This window comes from Peromyscus leucopus, chromosome 5 (assembly GCF_004664715.2).
Source record: "Peromyscus leucopus breed LL Stock chromosome 5, UCI_PerLeu_2.1, whole genome shotgun sequence".
NCBI lineage: Eukaryota > Metazoa > Chordata > Mammalia > Rodentia > Cricetidae > Peromyscus > Peromyscus leucopus.
Genome location: NC_051067.1, coordinates 134,643,357 through 134,668,055, shown reverse-complemented (window position 1 = coordinate 134,668,055; position 24,699 = coordinate 134,643,357). Strand labels below are relative to the sequence as shown.

General features: G+C 39.7%; 1 protein-coding gene across 1 annotated transcript in view; it reads right to left on the bottom strand.

The window, feature by feature from the left end:
- Kif5b (kinesin family member 5B) overlaps positions 1-20,768 on the bottom strand; it is a 47,630-nt gene extending 26,862 nt beyond the window's left edge. Inside the window, exons 1-11 of the mRNA XM_028873020.2 lie at positions 20,207-20,768; positions 12,412-12,499; positions 8,002-8,075; positions 6,680-6,784; positions 6,200-6,248; positions 5,568-5,623; positions 5,392-5,479; positions 5,112-5,236; positions 3,032-3,136; positions 2,444-2,589; positions 1,023-1,171 (exon numbers count right to left, since the gene is read on the bottom strand). Of these exons, the coding sequence (XP_028728853.1) occupies positions 1,023-1,171; positions 2,444-2,589; positions 3,032-3,136; positions 5,112-5,236; positions 5,392-5,479; positions 5,568-5,623; positions 6,200-6,248; positions 6,680-6,784; positions 8,002-8,075; positions 12,412-12,499; positions 20,207-20,332 (1,111 nt within the window). The 5' untranslated portion in view covers positions 20,333-20,768. The remainder of the gene's footprint in view (positions 1-1,022; positions 1,172-2,443; positions 2,590-3,031; positions 3,137-5,111; positions 5,237-5,391; positions 5,480-5,567; positions 5,624-6,199; positions 6,249-6,679; positions 6,785-8,001; positions 8,076-12,411; positions 12,500-20,206) is intronic.
- Positions 20,769-24,699: the final 3,931 nt, after the last annotated feature.

Sequence of the window (24,699 nt, the reverse complement as noted above, 5' to 3'; positions counted from 1 at the left end):
GTACAATGTACACTTATTTCCTTTTCCTTCTCCCTATCTTGGGTAAGGAATAGGGAGACCCAAGAAATCTAAAAGTGTCCTTTTTACATTTTCATTGAAACTTTGCTTATTATTAAACTACATCAAGTTCTACTTTTCACCTGTTATTAAAATTAATGTTTTTGCAAAGGGTGATAGGTAGCATTTCCCATTTTACCACTCTTCTTTGTTCCTCCTCCTTACTCAATGTCAGCAGCTCTCAACAACTTTGCCTTCGGCTCTGTTCTTGAGTTTTTTGTTTGTTTTTGAGACAGGTAGAGTCTTGCCATATAGACCAGGCCCTGCCTTACAAATGCTCGGATTAAAATCATGTGCTACCACTCCCAGTTTTGTTTTACATATAATACACATAAATATATATGTTCGAAAATATGTGTGTTTGTATTTACGTACACATATTTTATACAAGGCATTGTTACACAGGCTAGGCAGGGCCAGACTTACAAAAGTACTGAGGTTCTGCCTCCCAAGTGCTAGGCAAGTACCACAAAGCTCTGTCCCTGAGGTCTGGACATCTGGAATTTCACTGATCTTACCTGCTTCTTTGAAATCCATCACATCTTGCCTATTACTGACTCCTTTCTAACCTAGGCACCTTACTATACTGTAGCAGCTATGGCTCTTAGTGTTTTTTTTTTGTTTTTTTTTTTTTTTGGTTTTTTCGAGACAGGGTTTCTCTGTGTAGCTTTGCGCCTTTCCTGGAGCTCACTTGGTAGCCCAGGCTGGCCTCGAACTCACAGAGATCCACCTGGCTCTGCCTCCCAAGTGCTGGGATTAAAGGCATGCGCCACCACGCCCGGCGGCTCTTAGTGTTTTAAGTAAAGCAAACATTTAATGACAGATCTTGATCTTTATTTGAAGACCGAAACATGCTTAAAACCTGAAAATAGGTTTTATTTTCATTTAGCATTCATATAAAGATTTCAAGTATGTAAAATGGCGCCAAGTGAGAAAATTTAAATGACAAATCCTTAAGTCATTACCATTACGCCATCGGTTGAGTTCATTTTCAAGCCACTGAATGGTGTTTCGTAGAGTCTTATTTTTTTCCTTTTCTTTTTCATACTTCTTTTTCCACTGCTCCGCAGTTAACTCTACATTGACACAGACTGTGTTCTTAATTGTTTTGGCCCTAAGAGATGCAATTACAGAAAAGATGACATAATTAAGAGTAGCAGTTAAAAAAAAAAAGATACGAATGAAAATATTTATTGACATCCCTATTTAATATATGAATATATAGCTAAGTAACAACTTGTCCAAGATTATCTAGTTTTTTCTTAGAATAAACAATAAAAGATATCACATAGAGTATTGTTTATTCATAACCCAAATAAATTTCTGTCAGTCCTAAATCTTTAGTAACATTAAACAAACAAACAAACAAATCAAAACTAAGAATATATACTTATTTTCTCAACTCACCTTGCAAGGTTGAATTAATAACATACATTATTATTGCAGGTCTAAGATAATGTTGTCATTGACTTTCCTACAGTAGCCATTTCTTTCCTTTTTTTTCATTTTTCTTTATTAAGAAATTTTCTACTCACTCCACATACTATCCACAGACCCCCCCCTTCCCACCCCCCAGCCCTCTTTCCGCCACCCTGCATCCCCACATCACCCAAATCGACGTCTCCCATGGGGAGTCAGCAGAGCCCAGCACACTGAGCCTAGGCCGGTCCAAGCCCCTTCCCACTGCACCAAGACTGTGCAAGGTGTCACACCACAGGCACCAGATTCCAGAAGCCTGCCCATGCATCAGGGTCAGATCCCGATCCCCCTGCCTGGGTGCCCCCCAAACAGTTCGAGCCAACCACAGTAGCCATTTCATGTACATTACTTTGAGCCCTGTTAAGTATGTCAGTGAGCTAAATATAGGCTCATATATCTGACAAACTTCAACTTTTTCATCTGATTCAAATGCTTACTTCATCAATGGGAAATTAAATTCCCACAAAAAATGTGACTAAATTTCACAATTAATTGTAATGTCTATGAAAAGTTAAAGCTCATTAGTCTAAAATATGGATCTAATTTATATTACCTATGTTCTGATCTATGTACAGGATCTAGCTCTCTGTATGGATTTGGATTTACAAAGTAGTAGCCATCTGACATTAATAAATTTCATGCAAAAATGTCTTTAGACTTTGTTTTTTGTTTGTTTGTTGTTGTTGATTTTTTGAGACAGGGTTTGTCTGTGTAGCCCTGGCTGTCCTGGATCTCACTATGTAGACCACGCTGGCCTCAAACTCACAGAGACCTGCCTGCTTCTGCCTCCTGAACGCTGGAATTAAAGGTGTGTGCCACCACCACAACCACAACCACCACCACCGCTGCCGCCGCCGCTGCCGCCGCCGCCGCCCGGCTTTAGATTTTGTACTTCTTAACGACAAACCTTTGACCAAAGAGGAGTGTTGATTTTGTCTCAGACTCATTGTAGGATGACGGGGAGCAGCAGATGACAATGGTGGTCCTGCAGTTGCCACCTAGTGAGTCTTGCAGGATTCTGGTCATTTTACTGTCTCGGTAAGGGACGTAGGTCTACAAACAAAACCAAGAACACAAAGCCAGGGGGTTATACATCAAATCTGTTCGACAACTTTTCTTTCTGTTTGTTTTAAGACAGGGTTTCTCTGTGTAACAGCTTTGGTCGCCCTGGAACTTGCTTTGTAGACCAGGCTGGCCTGGATGGAATTCACTAAACTCCACCTGCTTCTACCTCCTGAGTGCTGGGATTAAGTCCCATAACTCTTAATCATCTGTTTGTGCCTCAAGTGCTGTGATCAGATGTGCTTTCCCGGGTCTGGCTCATTTCGTTTAACTTTGATTTCAAGATAGGAACTAGGATGCACATACTAACACTAGCTCAGAAGACAGCACACATACTCATTCAGTGGCTCTTTCAGTTTTACATTCCGGCACACATGTGGTCTCTATAAATAACTACCCATAGGAAAGGAAACTAACAGACATGTATACTCACACTGCCCTCTGCCAAAGCAGAAATAACATTGCCAAGTGCAGAAAGTGACTTGTTGATGTTCTTAGCTTCATCCAGCACAGCACCTTCAGCTCCAGTTTTACTAACCTATAAGAAAGAACACAAAGAATGAAGTAAAATTACAATAAGTTAAGATAATTTTCTTTCAACTTTTAAAAAAATCATCAATGAACAGCAGTATAAAATTACAAAGGAAAACGGGTATTCATACTGAGGAAATAAGACTCCTTGCACCCTTACTATTATCCTAAGAACTTGGTCAAATAACTAGTTGTATAAGAATGTGATTAAAGAAATATTAAATTGTATTTTTAGTGTATCTGTGGCAATAACAAATTTAGATGTAAATATGTAGTTTTCATTTTTAATCTCTTTGCTACATTAGAAAATGAGAAACTGAAAATCACCTAATCATAATGAAGATGTTATAACTGCTAAAAATAAGACACAGTTCTAAAGTACTACATAAGCTAACTTATGATTAAAAAAAAACAAGTATACTATCTAAATGGCTTCTAGAATTTTAAGATTAGAGGTAATCATCAATAATAGATAAGCTATGTATAAGACTTTTGGTAAACAAGACTAGTTACATCATTATAAATCAGAAGAAGCAAAATAGCATAATGGTCACCAAAGTCCATATTAAAACATTTAAATATACTGATTTTTTTATAGACTAAGATTGAATTATATAGGACAAACATCCCCATTAGTGCAAATGACCCTCCTATACCCATGTGTTGTGGAAGTAGTTCAAGATGTGTGATGTTCATTTATGTGATGTTCATTTATGTTGTGGAATATTAGTTTAATGATGCAAAAATGTATTGCATTCTTTTATGTTGCATTTATTTCACTCTGTGAAGCTGTGTTACTTTGCCTGTCTAAAACACCTGATTGGTCTAATAAAGAGTTGAATGGCCTACAGCTAGGCAGGAGAGAGAAATAGGCAGGGCTGCCAGGCAGAGAGAATAAATAGGAGAAGAACAAGGGAGGGAGGGAGAAAAGGAGGAGAGGAGGATGCCAGGGGCCAGTCACACAGCTACACAGCCAGCCACAGAGTAAGAAGAAAGAAAAGATATACAGAAATAGAGAAAGGTAAAAGCCCAAAGGCAAAAGGTAGACAGGATTATTTAAATTAAGAAAAGCTGGCTAGCTGGGCGGCAGTGGCACACGCCTTTAATCTCATCACTTGGGAGGCAGAGGCAAGCTTGAGGCCAGCCTGGTCTACAGAGTGAGTTCCAGGACAGGCACCAAAGCTACACGGAGAAACCCTGTCTCAAAAAACCAAAAAGGAAAAAAAAAAAGAAAAGAAAAGTTGGCTAGAAATAAGCCAAGCTAAGGGCAGGCATTCATGAGAATAAGCCTCCGTGTATTTATTTGGGAGCTGGGTGGCAGGCCCCTAAAGAACAAAAAAAATCCAACTACGCCCATGGATTCAACTAGCCAAGGAAGAGAAGCATTACAAAACAAACTGCATTTGTACTGAATATATATGAACTTAGTCTCTTGTCAACAGTTTCTGAACATTATAGTTTAACATCCAATTACATGGTCTTTACATTAGGTATTAGTAGTAATCTAGAGAATATATATAGAAGAATGTGTGTAGAGTCTATGCAAACACTACATCATTTTATCAGTGGTCTGAGCATCTGTGGATGTTGGTATACTGGTGAGGGTGCTGAGGGGTCCTAAAAACATTCCCCCATGATATCAAGGGACAACAGTACAACCAAACCAGAAAGGTCGCAGAGAGAGGGATGGAGAATAAAGTTATAAGGGCATGTTAGCAAGTTGTCAGTAAGGACATTCACCTTAATTCAAACAGTATATCTACCGACTGAATCAAATACAGCTAAATGACAGTAACTTGGGAACAAGTTATCTTTCAGTTATCATAGAGAATTGGTATCACCAGTTACAATTATCAGATTACCAAATTCAATTTCACAAGTTCTCAAGACGCAACAATAGGTAGGTAGCATACAAATTTCAATTCAAGGTAAAATTTACAGAAATGCCTAAGTATCTATCAGAATTTCAAGAGGGGGTTTACCTTTTCACTGCCAGCTAAATCAACCAGATAAAGCTTTCCACTCAGTTTCTGTTCCGTTTGTGTATTCTCTTGTTTTACATTAATAAGAAATATACTGTGACTCCTAGAGCTATGTTCATTCATATCTGCAACGAAATTAGTAAGCAACTATAAATACAGTTCCTTCAAATAATTTCCCCATACGCATTATTTTATACTAGAAATATCTTGAAATTAAGACTGCATTATCCTCATGTAAGATTGACATGCCCTACCCAGTACTAATGAATACTACACTTACTTGTAACTGCTACGTGTCTGTTGGATTTCCCTTCATCTATGGTATCCATAACTTCATCTGGACTACATACAAAACGTTCTGTGCACCCCTATGGAATAATTTAAAAAGTATTATTAATATCCTTTTAAAAATCTCTTACTGGGCTTTCTACAGTAATCACTCTCTTTCATAAGTACCTTTACATAAGGAACACGGTTTTTGTCTTCATGGACTGAAAGGTTGGTCTTTGAAACTGAAAAAGAAAAGTTGTATTAGCAGTATTACCTAAACTCTAATATCAGCTATGAAATAACTACAAGTGGTAGGCTTCTCTTAGCAGCCCAACAGGAGGAAAACTTAAAAAATATATATTATACATGTTATATATGTATTATTATAAAAAAGCAAGGCCTGTTAAATATACTAGGAGAGTAATCTAGAAATGAATGTAACAATATAGAATTTAGGTACAATCAAACTTCTACCACTTACATTTTATAAATAAGAACATTAGGCCCGTGGGAAGGACAATGAATATAACAACTGAGACAAACATTTTGGGTTTAAGCCTACAACTTTTAGTTTGAAGCTCTCGTTATCACTTAAGAATTGCCCACATGATGGTGGTTCATGTTCAGGTCCCCTCCCAGCTTCCCAGCTACAAAGAGCTATTCCTTTACTTAATAAATTTTGCTTGCCTTTAGAAAGAAATTTATAAATAGATGTACGCATATGCTGTAAGTAATCCTATGTATAACATATCACTTCATGAAATTACTAGAAGAGCAACAGGTGCTATTAAAATTATTAGAGCAAGAATTTAACTTACCATCTAACAGGTCCCTTATCTTATCCAAATATATTTCAAAATACGAAACCTAAAGCAAAACAAAGAAAAAACTTAATCCACCAAAATTACAACAGCTCGTCCACTTTGTAAACCACGCAGTCTAAGTGTCTGATATGCACACTAGGACATTACACCAGCTGCAGTTCACACTCTAATAGAAAGTGTGATTACCAGGCTGCTGAAATAATGGAAAGCCCATTTCTGTTACAAATCACCCCCAATGGACAGACCAGTTAAGTGTGGTGGGAACCTTGAAGCTTTGTAGTCAAACTGCCTTTTGTACACAGAGAGAAGCTAAGAACAGACTTAGCTAACCCAGGTAGTCATTTAATGTCATAGGTACTAGAGTCAGGTTGCTACCTCTAATGATCCTTCAACCTTATCTATCTCTAACAACTTTTTGAAACTGACTTTCAGGAAGCAGCTATTTTGGAAAATAACTTTCCCACAGGAATTTACCTTAATATGAAATTCCAAATTTTCATCCATCGAGTAAATATAATTAAAAATATCTTGCACTATTCTTGGAATAATACCCATGCCTTCTGGATCATGTAGTTTACCCTGCATGTAAAGAAAAGCAGAATTCTTAACAAATTTTATGAGATAAATTAAAAACAAAACACTTTGACTTTTTTTTTTTTTTTGGTTTTTCGAGACAGGGTTTCTCTGTGTAGCTTTGCGCCTTTCCTGGGACTCACTTGGTAGTCCAGGCTGGCCTCGAACTCACAGAGATCCGCCTGCCTCTGCCTCCCGAGTGCTGGGATAACACTTTGACTCTTTAATAATATATAATTAATAGGATAAGAACTGTGACTACCTTTTTTTGTAGAAGTTGCTCTATAATTAATTTAAAATTTTCAACTATTACATGTAATATTGTACAAGCATATACCAATTAAGTTCTTTTTCTATCTATCTATCTATCTATCTATCTATCTATCTATCTATCTATCTATCTATCTATCTATCATCTATCTATTGAGGCAGGATTTCTCTGTGTAACAAGCCCCAGCTGTCCTGGATCTTGCTCTGTAGACCAGGTTGGGCCTAAACTCAGAGATCTGCCTGCCTCTGCCTCCTGAGTGCTAGGACTAAAGGTATGTGCCACCATCACCTAGCCACCAACTACATTCTTTAAGTACTAGATTTAGATAATCTGCATTTGTAAAGTAAACAGAAGATTTTAATTTCTTTCCATATAAATATACATTATTTTCTATACCAAATCAAATTCATGTAAATGCTAGGAATGTCTTTATTTCTATTATTTTATAAAAATAACCAAAATAAGTTGTCATTTACTTTATACAGTACATTTGGATAAATGATAAACCCAGAGGGCCTGCAGCAGGGGCCAATCACAGGCAGTTTTCTAGGAGCAAAGTTAGAAAGGGCCAGCCATATCTAGTATTGAAGAGCAGAATTGAGAAAGTCGGGAACAATCTTTTCAGAAGTATAGCAGATACTCAGGAGATATTAATCACTTTTAATACCATCTACATTTTTCCACATGGTAGAAAAACTCATATTTAATTATAAAATGTTCCTTATTTTACAGTAACACTAACCAGTAAGACAAAACTTTATAATATAAAATACAAGTACAGGTTACTTGAGAGCTAATTAGAACCCAACACTTACTTCTGTATCATTTGTATGAGAAAAGGCAATAAAGTTCAAACAAAAACATTTAAGCATGGTGAATTAACTGCAAGAATTAAAATGGGTGGCTTATCTATGCTACAAATTATATTCAAGCACAGATTATGAAATGTTACCTCCATTGTGTGTGTCTTCCCAGATGATGTCTGCCCATATGCAAATATTGTTCCATTGTAGCCCTCAAGAACATCTATGAGAAAACAAAAGACCTTGTATTTCCGGGACTTTTTCTCTTAAGCATTGCTCTCATAATAAATACTTAAGAAATGATTTGCCGGGCGGTGGTGGCGCACGCCTTTAATCCCAGCACTCGGGAGGCAGAGGCAGGCGGATCTCTGTGAGTTCGAGGCCAGCCTGGGCTACCAAGTGAGTTCCAGGAGAGGCGCAAAGCTACACAGAGAAACCCTGTCTCGAAAAACCAAAAAAAAAAAAAAAAAAAAGAAATGATTAAAGTTTAGTATGTAAAGAGTTTATAAAGTCATCAAAAGAATGCATGGAGAGATGGTTAGTTTTATGTCAACTTGACACAAGCTAGGGTCATCTCATTGAAGGAAACCTCAGTTAAGAAAATATCTCCATAGGATCTGGCTGTAGGCAAGCCTGTAGGTCATTTCTTTTTCTTTTTCTTTTTTTTTTTTTTTTTGGTTTTTCGAGACAGGGTTTCTCTGTGTAGCTTTGCGCCTCTCCTGGAACTCACTTGGTAGCCCAGGCTGGCCTTGAACTCACAGAGATCCGCCTGCCTCTGCCTCCCGAGTGCTGGGATTAAAGGCGTGCGCCACCAGCGCCGGCTCCTTTATTTTTAAGGGAAATAAAATCATTTCTTGAGTCACATTTACAATACATGGGATAGTAATACCTATGCCAGCAATTCTAAAGAAACAGGGCAAACAGGACCAGACCCATTCCTACTCACTTTATATATAACTCTCAATAGGTCTATGTCAAACTGTCTTCTTGCTTAAGATCTTTCAACCAATCACATACCTAAGCATACAATTCAATGTTTTGATATATCTTTTAAAAAGATCCTTCTGAAGCTGGAGAGGTGGCTCAACAGTTAAGAGTACTGGCCACTCTTCTAGCATCTTGGGTTCAATTCCCAGCACCTATATGGAGGCTCAAAATTGTAACTAGCTCCAGGGGATCCAACGCCTCTTCTGACTTCTGCAGACACCAGGCACACAAGTGTTGCACAGTCATACATGCAGGCAGAATACCCAAGCACATAAAATAAAATTAAAGTATTTTAGAAATAATAGAAGTAAAATGTCCTTTCATGATATGATCTAAATTATCCTGCTACTTCCCAATTGGTACTAAGTAAATATTTGTAGAGAAATGCCTACATAATACATTTGCCAGACTACATACAGTTGTATAACATTGAGGCAATAACACATCTGAGACTTAAGCACCACTTTTAAAGTTTTATATAATTACAGAGAGTGTGAATTATGCAATGTTCAAATATTTACTAAGCACTTACTATTATCTATGTTGTTTGGGGTGTGGAAAAGACAACAAATGCTAAGATTACATTTAAGTATTCAAATATGGCAACAGCAATTGCATTTTTATCAGTTAAGAACAGTATCAAGAGGGACTAGTTTTAGGACCTCTGAGTACCTACCAAAATGCATAGGTACTCAAGTCTCTTACACAAGACAGGCATGTTTGCATATAATCTATTCATATCCTCTTATTTACTTAAATCATCTAATTACCTACTAAATGTAAGCCAATGCTATACAGTTGCTATACTGTATCATTTAAGGAATAATGAACAGGGTGGTGGGAGGGTGTATATGTTTGGTATGGCATATTTTACTTTTCAAAGACTTTCGACCAAAGGTTGGTAGACTTACGGTTGACTGTAATAATTTTTCATATCTTCAAATCTACTCAAATTTAATTTTTGTATTGTTTTGTTTTTTTGGCTTTTTTGAGACAGGGTTTCTCTGTGTAGCTTTGGAGCCTTTCCTAGAACTAACTCTGTAGCCCATACTGGCCTCGAACTCACAGAGATCCGCCTGCATCTGCCTCCTGAGTGCTGGGATTAAAGGCGTGTGCCATCACTGCCTGGCTTCAGACTTTAATTTTTATAATAATTTTATTGCCAACATTTTTCAATGTAATATTAAGAATGAGTTCTATGGTAAATACTCCCATGAACAAGAATCTGCCACTAACACTATTTTACTGTTTGCTTTTAGTCTTTAGAAGGAAAAGGAGGAGGAATCTGACAATTTCTTCTGACCTCTATGAGTACCTGTACATCCATGGCAAACATTCACACAGACAAACAGAAACAGACCAACAGATGGACGTCTAGGTACACATACTAAAAATAAAAATCTTTTTTAAAAAGCAAAACAGCAATTGAGAAGATATCTGAGGTTAACCTCTGACCTCTACATACAAACACATACACAAAGTAGGGTTGCAAAGAATGCAATATAAGTACAGTCCATAATCCAATCTTTGGGAAAAATTATTGATGCTATAACACAGTATAGCACCACTGTTCCTCTTTGTTGCAGTTATAGAATGACAAATTAATCCTCCCTCATTTTACAAAAATTTTAGCAGCCAGTTCACTGCCTCTCACCGATATCACTCTTGTTGTAATTCTTGGTGGAGTTAAAGTCCAAACAGTATATAACCTGACTGGGACACTGACTGCCCTCTCAGATACTTGATATGACTGACAGCCAATTTCACAATGAGACCCTGGCCTTTCATTGTTAGCTAACCACAGCACCACTGTAATCTTTTTTTTTTTTTTTTTAAAGATTTATTTATTATGTATACAGTGTTCTTCCTGCATGCCAGAAGAGGGCGTCAGATCTCATTATAGATGGCTGTGAGCTACCATGTGGTTGCTGGGAATTGAACTCAGGACCTCTGCAAGAACAGCCAGTGCTCTTAACCTCTGAGCTATCTCTCCAGCCCTCACCACTGTAATCTTAATTTAAACATTCACCTTCTATTACACCTGACTGATGGAGTCCAAGAAGCCTTTTGTCTTCTGGAACCTATAACCTATTAACCTCTCTATCAGTTTGTTATGCTTTTTTAGAGACAGGATCTTAATATGTAGCCCTGGATGGTCTGGAACTCCCTAGATGGCCCAGGTTGTCCTCATAGTTTTGGTAATCCTCCTGTCTCCTCCCAAGGGCTGACATTATAGGCATTCCCAGTTTGCCCATTATCCACCATCATTTTTTCCTGTCTTTCACAGTTCCTCATACTGAACTTACCTTAGGTACCATGGTACACCACTATAAATGTTACACTGACAATATCATCAGTTCTCTTGCCTTTCTCTCTCCTGTTTTGTCCTTGCCTGGTAAAACTCCAAATGGGTAAATTCAATTCTTCTGGAAGCTAACTTCAATTGGGCCCTTAATGCTGCCTAGCAATGCTTCCTCATGCCCCAATCCATCCATTTCATGCCTGTTCCTAGAACCACCTCCCCATTCTTCACTCTTTGTGATGATTTTGGCTCTTACATTCAATATGCAATATATAATTATTGTGAAAAGAATGTCTATAGTTTTCCCCATCACATTTATAAACCTGCTTTTATCTATAAACTCAATTTTCTCTTGTTGTTAAGATATACTATACTACCTCTGCTATTTAATCCTAACTCATTTGCTTTTCTTTTTCTTTTTTGAGACAGGATCTCACTGTGTAGACTCGACTGGTCTGGAACTTACTATGTAGACCGGGCTAGCTTTGAGCTCATAGAGACTGGCCTACCTCTGCTGTCCAAGTCCAGGACTTAAAGACTTGTGCCACCAGGCCTGGTCCTTACTTATTTATTTTTATATTTAATCCTAACATGTCTGGCAGATATCATAAGATTTTTGCTTCAAACTAAGCAGTATTTTTAGAACTATCAATAAATATAATAATCATAAACAATTAAACTGTGAAAGCCCTTTGATAAAAAGGCATTTTTACAGTAAACATGAACTCCAGCTAAGTATTTAGCACCCACTCTGCTTTGAGATTTCTACGGTTTTAGAAAATATAAAACTGGAAAATACTCTCATAGGTGTTACTTTTCTTTTAATCCTTGGAAATCCCTAATAAACTCCTTAGGGTTTCATTAATGACTATAAGTTAAGCCTTTGAGGAAGGAACAATGGAATAGGAAAAAAGAGATGTATTTTCTAATTTTTGGAAATTTATCTAGCCACTTCATTCTCACACTGTTTCATTTCTATAATACTACCTTGGAAATTCTCCCGTGAATAGTGAATAGAAACTCACTTTTCAAGAATATGCTTGTAACATAATCCCTGTAACAGCCTTAAGTAGGTGCAATATATGAGATCACGGTCATTGAAAAGTACAATGTATTAACTAATTGTATTCATATTTTTGTTACTTAACTTTCTTCTAATTAATGTATGTGAAAGGGATATTAAAAAGAAAAAGCAATGTTTGGAAATGGGAAAGATCACAAACAAAGTTTTACTTATTGCTGGGACAGAGTTTAAGTTAAACATATTTACCTTTAACAATTTTTTTTGCACAATCATTGTATACTTGCTCTTGAGATGTGCTTGACTGGAACACACGATCAAATGCGTAAGGTTTGGACTGAAAAATAAAAGCAAAAGTATTACACAAATTACAGATGAGTGGGCATTTTAAAACTCAAAGATGTCATGACATTCTTTAAAAATAGTATACTTACTCTGCACCTCAAGGGGAAGAAATCTTAGCAAATTAGCTCCACGAAAACAAGCATAGCCGTTTCTGCTCTCCTCGTACCGAGGATCTATTCTGGTAAGTACTGAGATTCAATTTTCTATCTCTCCCGCTCCACTTGCTATCCATATAACGCCACTTCTGAGGTCTAGCCCCAGCCCTCCTCACCTTCTTTAAAAGCACTTTTGTTTTGAGACCGAGTTGCACTAAGTTGTCCAAGTTGGCCCTTAACATAAAATTCTCTTGGCTCAAACTCCCAAAGTAGTTTAGATTTCAGGCCTTTCACCTCCAGGACTGGCTTCCATTTTCAATATTAATATTACTTTGCAGATAAGAAAAATAGAACTTTTACAGGAACAAAAACTGTTGTTAATGATGACATTAAAATAGACAAATCTGTCAATTAAAATTCAGTCCTCTTTCAACAACTTTGATTCAGCTTTTTATTCTTTAACAAATGTTTATGGAATGCAGATGACATACTGACCAAGACAGATTCTCTGTTTCAGTGGAAGCTTAAGCAACAGTGGGGTACACACGACACAACTGAGTGACTACAGCACTTAACTGATGTGCTGAGAGTACACTAGAGAAGAGCAGAACGTCAGACAGTCACAGAAAAAGCACCGACTCACTGGCCCGCTTTCCATCACCAGCCATAATGCCAGCTGGCTTGAGGAAGCAGTGCAGGCATTGCTAAGATGCTTCAAGAGCCCAGAGTCAAGAGGAGCTTGAACACTCAAAAACCAAAGTCTGAAGTGGCAGCAGCAAGGATCAAATGCAAATGTCAACCCTGTGAAAATCATATTTTGAAAGTCCTTTAAGCCTTGTGGATTCCTTATGGAAAGTAATATGAGAACACTGGGGACCACAGAGACCACACCTGGAGAAATACTTCGATAGTCTACGAAATAGCCAGAAGCCTAGACAATTTTAAAAATTCGGAACATGGGGCCAGTGAGATGGCTCAGTTGATAAAAGAGCCTGCCATGCCTGATGACATGAGTTCAGCCCCTGGTGCTCATGTTAGGAGGCCTAGTAAGTACTACTCTATAATGTTGAAATTGTTTTCCCTAGAAAAACATGACTGTTGTATATTTTGAGATCCAGCTTTTTTTCAGGTGTCTACTTAGAACTTCTGTCCCTCTTTTTCTCATCTTTAGAAGCCAGCTCTCCACAATGATTACACTGTTCCTACTAGTGTTCAACCTATTTTAAAAATTAAATCTGGGGCTGGAGGGATGGCTCAGCAGTTAAGAGCACTGGCTGCTCTTCCAGAGGACCTGGATTCAATTCCCAGCACCCACATGGTAGCTCACAACTGTCTGTAACTCCAGTTCAGGGAATCTGGTACCCTCACACTGACACCAGTACACATAAAAATAAGTAAAATGTTTTTTAATTAAATCTTCATAGACTCACTGACAAATCTTCTGCTCTACTTGATTGCTTCTTATTCTTTTTTAACCTATTATAACCTGACCTTTGAAGTCAATGCTCTATCACTGACCCATACCCCTGGCACTAACCTGACCTTTGTTACCGGGGATTTTTCAGTTCACAACTACCTTTCCTTGGAGTATATGCATTTTATATTCTGATTTTTCTTAATTTAAAAACTAAATTACACCGGGTGGTGGTGGCAAACACCTTTAATCCAGCACTCAGGAGGCAGGAGCAGGTGGATCTCTGTGAGTTGGAGGCCAGCATGATCTACAGAGGGAGTTCAAGAACAGGCTCCAAAGCTACACGGAGAAACCCTGTCTTGAAAAACCAAAACAAACAAATAAGTAAACAAACAGAGAAAAAAATCACTAAATTACATTTATTTGTGTGTGTACATGCACTGCACACAGACATTCAGGACAACTTGGAGGAGTTGGTTCTTTTCAACCTACGAAGATACTCAATATCTTGCAGATTTAATTCTTTGTGTAAAAGTAAACAAGCACAACTACCTCATTAATATGTAAAATCGTATTCAACTTTAACAAGTAGTATCAAAGGAATGTTTAAAATAATTTTACCATTATCAGTAAATGTCTGATATTTTATGTTTTATATACCCATATACTGTAAGTACCATAAGAATCCCTTAGGCAAGTGGGAAAAGATTAAGAAGCCCTGTTCTACAAGGCTACCTATACCAAACCTTCTCTTTTCCCTCTGACTTTCTACTAGTCTAGCCCACTTGCAACTGGTGGTCTTATGACCCAGTTCTGGAGCATATAAAGTGGTGATCTGCTAGGAGGCCTCTGAAAAGGTCTTACTTCCCTGATAAAAGGGACTACCCAGTTGAAACTGCTTTCTTCTTGGTGGAATTAAATCTAGAGTTGTAGCATCCATATTGCAAATGTAATATTATAATCAAAAGTGAGTAACTAAGCATGACAGACTATAACAGGGGCTTGGAAGCAGCAGCAATATGAACCTATTTCTAAAATTGCTATGACATGAGAAAAATAAAACTTTACTTATTTAAGCCCCACTTGTTTTTCCTCAGCAACTGGAAGCATTCCTAATGGGAAAAATGACTTCATCTGGGCATCAATTTAAAATGGTATCAATTTTGATTATTCTAAAAGTATCCTTCTGCTAAGATGCTACTGACACATTGACATTCAATCCCATACGTATAGGTTTGTTAAGATAATTTGTTTGACAAAACATTCTTTTTGGATTACAGTTCTAAGATATTAATTTTGAGACTGGAGAGATGGCGCAGGAGTTAAGATTTCCTACTATTTTTCTAGAGGACCTGAGTTTTGTTCCTAACATGCCAGGCAGGTTATAAAAGCCTGTAACTACCCCCTGGTAATCCAATGCACTCTCCTGACTTCGATGGGTACCTGCATACATGCATGCATACACATATGCACACATAAACCCCAACAAAAATATTAAAAATAAATAACTTATTTTACTATGTAAGGCAAATGTTATCATTAAAGACATAGTCATGAATTTACTAACTGAACCTGGCTTCCTTGGAAGAAATCAAGACCTTGTCAATGAAAATTTCACAGTTAAGACACATCTCTTATCTTTTGAATAAATTAAACAAAGGAAACCTATATATCAGTTCTTTAATTTTTTTTCAGTTCACTTCTTTGATTTGAAATACACATTATACAACCTATAATTCTATGTTTTCAAAATTACTCTACAAGTCTAAGTCACAAGATGCATCCCTATCTGACTTAGCCTTCAAGAGGATAAATCCAAGGAATGAGTTTAAGTGAACTGCATCATACCTTAGATTTCTTGAATGATTGCCATGAGGTTGCACAGATCAAACCAAATTTGGTCATGAAGCAGGGATATGCTACCGATAGAAATTCTGAACAGTGATCTTTCAAACTGTAGTGTGTGCTGAATTTTCCTTACACATGAAGGTAAGTAAGAATGTCTCTTCTCTTTCAGTTTTCATTCAAGGCAACCAAGGTTTAAACATCAAACCAGTATTTGACTTGTAAGTGCAAGTTATGTTTTGCTTGAGGTAAGGAAACGGGCAAGATAATCTAATTAGTTTTAATTCTCTTCCAATGTCAATGAATTACAGGAGGCTGGCTTAGGTCCTGGCAACCTGAACAATATACTGTATAAGGAACTATGATTAGAAGACATTTAATCCTGCACACACAGATACAGAAATAATTTCTATGAACTTTTTAGCTTTGGGGTTTTCATCAAGTTCAGGGGAACATGTGGGGTTTTTGCTTTTTGTTTTCTCTCTTTTTTTGTAAGCTCTCTAAGTGAAATAGGATATTTTGTAGTGTTTAAAGATTTTCAGGGAATAATTTGTTTCATTCAGTGTGGTATTTATGACACCTTACCAAGTATTTATGTCACAAATAAAACTAAAAGCTACATAAGACATACACAATACTATAAGATCAAAATGTTTGTTTATCAGAATGTCATATTATATTAAAATGATTGATTTGGAGGGTAACAGGAAAAATTTTGGACAAAATATTAAAAACTAAAATTAGAAGAAAAGCAGAGTCCTTAATTATTTCCTTTATGAGCAGTGTTATGATTACTATTCAGTGACATTATAAATTAACACAATCAGGTTTTAAATTTTGATTTGACTTAAAGAAAATGGACAAGATACTTAAAAAATCATATTTAAAATAAGAGGAGGGGAGGAAGGATTGTAGGAGTCAGAGGAGACGAGGACACCATGAGAACATGGCCAACAGAATCTACCAAGCAGGACTCATATGGGCTCACAGAGACTGACGTGTCAAACACGGACGCTGTATGGGTCTGGGCTAGGTCCTCTGAATATACCTTATGGTTGTGTAGCTTGGTGTTCTGGGGGACTCCCAATAGGAGTAGGGTTATGTCTTGGGCTCTTTTGCATGCACTAGGGACCCTTTTCCTCCTACTGTGTTGCCATGTCCAGCTATGATATAAGGGTCTGTGCCCAGTATAATTGTATCGTGTTAGGCTATGTTTGGTGGAGATCCCTGGGAGGCCTGCTCTTTTTTTTTTTTTTTCCCTTTTTTTTGAAGGGAAACAGGAGGAGTTGATCTGGGAGAGAAGGGATGTAGGGAGAGGAATGGAGGGAGGAGAAACTGTGGTCGGGATGTAATGTATGAGAGAAGAATAAAAGTTAAAAATATAATAATTTAATTTTACATGTTATGCTGTTGAAATTCTCTCCCCCGCCCCCCAGTTTGTTTTTTGAGACAAGGTTTCTTTGTATAGCCCTGGATACCCTGAAATTCATTCTGTAGATCAGGCTGGCCTCAAACTCAGAGATCAGCCTGCCTCCTAAGCACTGGGATCAAAAGCATATGTCACCACCAACCAGCTGCAAGTCTTCTAAACTATTTACTTCTAATTTATCATGTTCAGGATCCAATAAAATGAATAAAATAAATCATGTTTTATAATTTTTTTCAATCTGGTTCTTTGGCATAGAGACTTCCATTTCATTCCTTAAACCCTCTTATGAATTCCCAATAGGCTTTTAAAATAGAATTCACTAAAACTTTGAATACAAAGACTCCAGCATATTAAAATGTAAGAAACCAGTTCCTAAAATAATGAATGAAATACATTAAATATTTTCTTAGTGTCCTTAATGTTTCCCTTGGTTTTATAGTGTACTTTCCCTATACTTTTTATTCACCATCTACCCAAAGTTTCGATTCATCACTTAAACTTATTTGTATTACTTACAGAAACTTTGAAACAGAAATTATGAACAATTTTCCCAAAGGAAAGGACCTAGAAGAAATGTGTTTTCTGTAGTAGTGGCTAGCTTTTGTTTCTTTGTGTATTATATGCCAAATTTGGCCCACACTAGAAAATTACTTTCTAATTTAATCTCTCTCAACCCTCCCTCTCTCCCTGGGGTGTGTGTGTGTGTGAGATGATACACAGCCCAGGCTAAACTCATACTCATGGGGATCCTCCTGCATCAGGAGTGCTGAGATCAAGGGTCTAAGTTACCACCTCTGGCTTTTTAAAACAACAACAAACAAAACCAGGCTCTCACAAGCCTCTTGTCTCAGGCTCACAAGTGCTGTGATTAAAAGTGTGAGCTACCATAACTGAAAACATTTTGGAAATCCTAAATTTTGACATTCCAGACAAAATAATCTTAGTGATATTTATAGATTTGTTTAAATATGCACAAACCCCAGAGAACTAAGACTATCTTAATACAAGTGGAAAATGAAATGCACCCTTATTGTCTAAACTACTGCTGAAGCTAATAATCATAGATCCTACAGAAATAAGTAGCCTCAAGTTTGATAACAAATCCTGAAGTTTAAAGTTTCTACTGACTGCAGGCACAACACACACACATACACCCCTCTCCCCCACTCCCAGGCGCCTAAAGAAAAGGAGGATCCCTACACTTAACTTCCCTTCCTTATGATGACCTCATTTATAGCAAGAGCATCTTGAGGGCTTATTAACAAAGAACCGGCCTGACAGTCTCCACACAGCGGTAGCTGGTAGTGACCTAATGATTTCCTTTTTCTGCCAAAAGCCTACCAAGAGGATGTGGTACTAACACATTCAATTTCCAAAACTGAGCTTTGGAAATCTTTGCATTAACACACCCATTAGAGAACTTTAGTACCATCTTCAGGCCAATGCTTTCAATCATCAATGGTCTGTCTCCTGTGACCTCTCTGCCCTATTTCTATATTAAGTAGCCCAAATGATAGACTAAATATAAAATTCCACTCAAGAAAACAATTGAGAGTAAAAACTGACATTAAAAATGGAATCCTAGTGACAATGAACATGGCATCATCACTAATGGTGAATTTTCTTTTTAGTTTGGCTTGCTGTTTTGTATACAAACTCTTATTTACCTTTAATCTTTAATTCAGAATGCTGTTTTCAGAGAACTTGCAATGCTATACATGAAAAGTTCTCTTTCAGGTTTCTCTAACAATAATCGATCACCTCAGTTATATTTTACACTACAAAGGAATATTTACTACTTCTCAGATTACCAAGATCATCTTTCTTCAAGATAGATTGTATTTGTATTAGTATGAATGTAATAACGGTGATTTCTCCTGCCCTAATAAGGTCTTTACAACACTCTGTCTCATTTATAGCTAAATTTCCTACATTGTTATCCCATAAGACTCAGTAAAGAGTGAAATTCTAGATCTTTCTGACACTTATTTGGCCCAACCTGAATCCACTTATATCTACTGTAACATTAGACATAATTACTCTAATTTCAAAGAAAAGCCACTAATTCTTTTTACAGACCTTAATTTCCCACTTATTACGGTTAACATGCAAAGTCTAGAGGGTGAACATTTGAGCTACAAGCATTATTGTAGCTGCTTTTCCTCTTTCCCTGGGATTTCAACTCCAGTAGCATGTTCCTTAAAACTTAAAACTAGGTATCTATTATTTACCGTACAGTACAGTTAGACCCATAGCTCAGTGTTCTGGGTGAACTCTGAATTCTTCTCAAGTTGGAGATAGTGCACACCAACAGCATCAGGAACAATAAGCACACAAGCGCACGCACACACACACAAGCGCACGCACACACACACAAGCGCGCGCGCGCGCGCGCACACACACACACACAAGCGCGCGCGCGCGCGCGCACACACACACACACACACACACACACACACACACACGAATATGTCCTAAACTAGCTCCCAGGACGTAACCTCCAGAGCCCCAGGGAGGAGAGTTTCCTAACATACAGACACAGACTGACAGACGGACAGCTCCCGTAGAGTATCCTGAACACACACACACACACACACACACACACACACACACACGTGCCCTAAACTAGCTCCTGGGATGTGGCCTCCAGAGTACCAGGTAGGGGAGTGTCCAGGCTAAAAGACAAGACACCTCCCCGTTGCCAGAGCTTGGAACTGGAGTTGGGGGTGACCCTCGAACCATCACGGAGTCTCCTGATCAGTATTCGTTCCTCTCTGGCCTTCTGAACCCACAAACCCGGCTCGGGAGAGCATGCCCTGCCCTGCTCCCTCTGGGCTCCGCGACCGGCCACGTCCCAGAACTCACCGCCCTTACCGACCTCGCGCGAGGTGGGGACTGGGGGGGGGGGGCACTCACCGCGATCATCACCGTGTCTTCTCCCTGGAACTTAGCGACATACTTGTCGCCGCGGTTCACCTCGGACTCGTTGAGAGGTCTGAAGCGACACATCACTTTGATGTTGCACTCCGCCGGGTCCGCCATCTTTCTGGCAGCCGGGGCCGCAGGCCGGGAGCCACTCCCCGCCGCTCGGTCTCGGGGCTAAGCGGCGGGAGCCGAGGGGCAGGGGTCGCGAGAGCCGGGAGGGCCGGGCTCCGCAGCGCCGCGCGGGGGACCCCGGGCAGCGCCGGGCAGCGAGACCGAAGCGCTCTCGCCGGCAGCCCGCGCCCGGAGCTCACTTCCGCTCCATCATGGCGGCCATTGGCGGCGCCCGCAGCGTCTCCGTGCTCCTCAGCCTCCCTCACCGGCCTCCGCAGGCTGCGGGGACTGGAGAGCAGCTCCTTCCTTTCTTCCCGGGAGGGGCAGCCGGGCCTACGGCTCGGCCCGCTAGCCTATCCCGGCAGCTCGCCGGCTTCCCCGCCAGCTGACGCTCGAACCCTCCAAAGGCCACAGACCCCGGACCGGCGGCGGGCTGGGCGGGCGGGAGGGACACTGCGCAGGCGCGGAGAGAGGCCGAGCAGCCAATCATAGCCCGCGCCGGGCCGCAGGCCACCGCTGGCTCCACCTCAGCTGTGGGTTTTGGGCTCCAGATCAAGTTTTCCCTGCGAGTAGTGCCGAGGCCGCAGCAGAATTCTTTACAACTCTGGAAGATTCACTCATCTTTTTCTTTGGAGAAGTTTGTTTTAACCACTTCACAGTGTTGTTTAATTTAATATGACACCAGATCCCTTAAAAGGAAGAGTTGGCTTTCATTTTGGCCTTAGAGGGGAAAATGATAACTGATGCACTGGTGGTTTGGTTTTGTTTCTTTTTCAAATTGCTTTGCCAAAACTGGGGAAGATTTGAATGAAGGGTGGGGCATGGTCCGGGTGCAGCAGTACTCACCCATCCCTGCCCCCCCGTTCGGTATGACTTGGACAGACATAACAAAGGGGAAGTTTCTTTTAAGTAACGAAAAAAGTTTCCGAAGAGATCTGGAACTGCAGGGTGGGATGGAAGAAGAACCCCTCACTTCTCACCTTCAGCTACCCAGGGCTTGGCCATGACACAGGTGGGCCCACAGCATCCCAGAAGGTATTCATTGAATCTGAGGTACCACTACCCCACCACCTGGAAACTTAACCCAGCTGCAACACAGAGGAACGGATTGCTTAAGGCTTTCAAAGTTCTAGAATCTAGGCCCTAGATTAATAAGAAAAACACTGTGGAGGCTGGAGTTGTAGCTCTGGTGTGGTGCTTGCTTAGAAAGCAGGAGGCTTCGACCACCCCCTTGCACTGCAAAAACAAACAAATGTCTTAGCATTCTCCTTTCAGAAGATAAATACCACAAAATTCTATGTGGAAAAGGCTCTGAGGTGCTACAAGGGAAAAAACTTCAGTGACAATTAGAAACCTTTCTTCTGCTTTCCAGACTTTGCTGGGAAAAGGAATGATGGAACTATGAAAAACTCCACTGACCCCTGAGCTCACTGGAGCATTCTAGCACCTCCGGAAACAAATCCAGAGTTCAACAGAGTCAGCCTCATTGGTCTACCGCAGTGGAGGAGAGCTCACAACAGAGGAACAGTGGAGAATCTTAGAAATAAAGAAAAAGACGGGAGTATCAGGCCTCGAAAGTGTGGAATTTGGATACAATTTAAATGATCCAGTATTTTGAGAGGCTCCGAGCAAAGAAGAACTCCGAGTAAAGGTACCACCCTCAGGTCTAGATAACAGTGGGCCAAGATTCCACTTCCTTGAACATGACAAAGTTACCACGTATGCAGAATGTTGTCTTGGGAATACCCTTTTTCTGAAGCTCTTCAAATCAAGGCTGCTTTGCTGTTTCTGTGATCCTCCAGACATGAGTGGAAGGTTTTCTTTTTGCTGATATTTGGAGCCACAGTTTCTGGTAGTCTGTGGTTTTAGAGAACAGTTTTTCAGTAAGCAACCCAGTCAGTATAGGAGGAATTGGCTGTGATGTTGTATGGATGGAACATGTCCTTGAGAGGGATACCTTTTTCTGCTCCGTTTGTATCTGTCTTTATGTCTATTATTAGTCCAGTCTACTGAGATTTTTAACTTTATTGCCTCTTCAGCCCTATTATCCTGCATCTGATTTCTTCATCATATCTATAGCCTGTCATCACTATCTCTAATTTCAAAAGGAATTAGTTCATCTTCTGCCACTAACTGTTTCTCCTCCTCCTCCTTTTTTTTTTTCAGCTCACCAAAAAAGGCAGAAGGTCTAGATGTAAGTCCCCAATTTTAAAATTAAATTAGCCATTAATTTAAGAATAATTTATACAACATATGTGTAGCTAGAGTTTTCCTGCATTGCCCACACTCAGGACAATTCTTTGTCACCCGCCAGTCCCACAGTCGCTCAGACCCAACCAATTAAACACAGAGACTTATATTGCTTACAAACTGTATGACCATGGCAGGCTTCTTGCTAACTGTTCTTATAGCTTAAATTAATCCATTTCCATAAATCTATACCTTGCCACATGGCTCGTGGCTTACCAGCATCTTTTCATGCTGCTTGTCAGGGTGGCGGCTGGCAGTGACTCCTTCTGCCTTCCTGTTCTTTTATTTCTCCTTTCTGTTAGTCCCGCCTATACTTCCTGCCTAGCCACGGTCAATCAGGTTTTATTTATTGACCAATCAGAGCAACTTGACATACAGACCATCCCACAGTACAGCCAAGTGCAGACCATCTCAGACACCTGCACTCAGGCCCGTGGTCCTAATCATCCTCTATGCAGACCTGCTGGGTAAAGCCATGAGGAACCCGAGAACGGGCTCCCACAGGACATACAGAACATCCCACAGCACATATGATTTAAGTAAAACCTGACCAGCGGTATCAGTTGTGATTGGCTGCTTCATGTGTGTGGCACCCTCATCTGTCCAGCTACTTACAGGCGCCTGTGTTCAAGACTGTTAATAACCTTGGAGAGACTCCGAGCATTGGGTCCATTATTCTCTACTTCCTACAAATACGTGACTACTCAACTCTCTGGCTAAATTACCAATATCAGCATTCTTCCATACCCCCAGGCTTGAAAATTACAATCAGTGAGAACCACAGCTTCCTAATCTCCTTACATGCAAAAGAGAAGTGTGGTAGTCCACATCTGAATTTCAGCCTCCACTTCATGGTTCCCCCTTGTTTTCCCATGCTCCCCAACTCAGAATAGCTGAAGGATGATTGATTAAGAGCCTTGACTTCCACATGGAAACGAATGCCCAAGAGGTGATTCAGAAGGCCTCCTGGGTATGGGAAGCAAAGAAAGATGAACGGGCCTGGAAGGGATGCTCTGGGGTGCTGCTCTGAGCAAAGGACCCAACAACCAGCGTCTTTGGCCTTTCCACCCTTGCTTCTTCCTCCTTCATAGCAGATTTGGGAAGCTCAGGCCTCATAAAAACAAAAGCCATAAAGGGAAGTGTCCTGCAAGAGCCTTCGCTTTCAGACCTGCTGTACATACTTGGGTACAGAAGCACCCACATCCTGTCATCATAGAAACAAGAAGGAGAAAAATTCTAAAACAAGATCTTTCTCAACCTTTTGTGGTAATAAACAATTATGGTAATAAAAGCATATGGAATACTTTAATGAGAAAACAAAAAGTTTGTTTTATTTTTTTATTTGTGTGTATTGTGTATGTCTATATAAGTGTATGCCTTGTGTGCAGGTACCAGTTAAGGCACAGGATTCCTGGAGCAGGGGTTACAGGTTTTGTGAGCCACTTGATGGTGGGTACTGGGACCGAACTGGTATCCTGTGGAATAGTAGCAAATGTTCCCCAGGCCTTGAACTACCTTTTCAGTCCCCTCAAGACTGATTTTTAAAATTTGGTAATCCCAGTTTTTCATCCATATGTAAATAAGACAATTATATAATTGCTGATCCTTCATGACTTGGTCCTGGAAACCTGACGAGGGTGACTGGGGAATGAGGAAAGGACAGACAGACATACAGAAAAGCTGGGATTGGTTAGCTTGTGCTCTAAGAGGCCCTTATTCTGTCCAGCAGGAGAAGGAGGGGTTAGCTGGACTCAGTGGGAGGTCTCTGTATGGGAGCAGTTTCAAGCTGTTAAGATCCAGGATGAAGCTGCTTCTGTAAACTGTCAACATTTGCACATAGATCATAGGAAGGCTGGTTGGTACCTTGAGCCTGACCCAGGGAAGGCTTTGCAGATTCCTATTGGTCTAAGGCATGGGAGTCCTTGTCAGTAAGGTGCATTCACTCAGGACCCCCTCTTCTCCTTACACACTCACTTGGGGCTTCCTCCACTCTCCATAATACAACATTTGTAGTGAAACAGGTCATGACTTGTCAACACAACATCCTAAGGAAAATGTGATACCTTTATCTGTACAGATTAAGTTAGTCTTCAGTGACAGCCCTCCAATGAACCAGGCCTCTG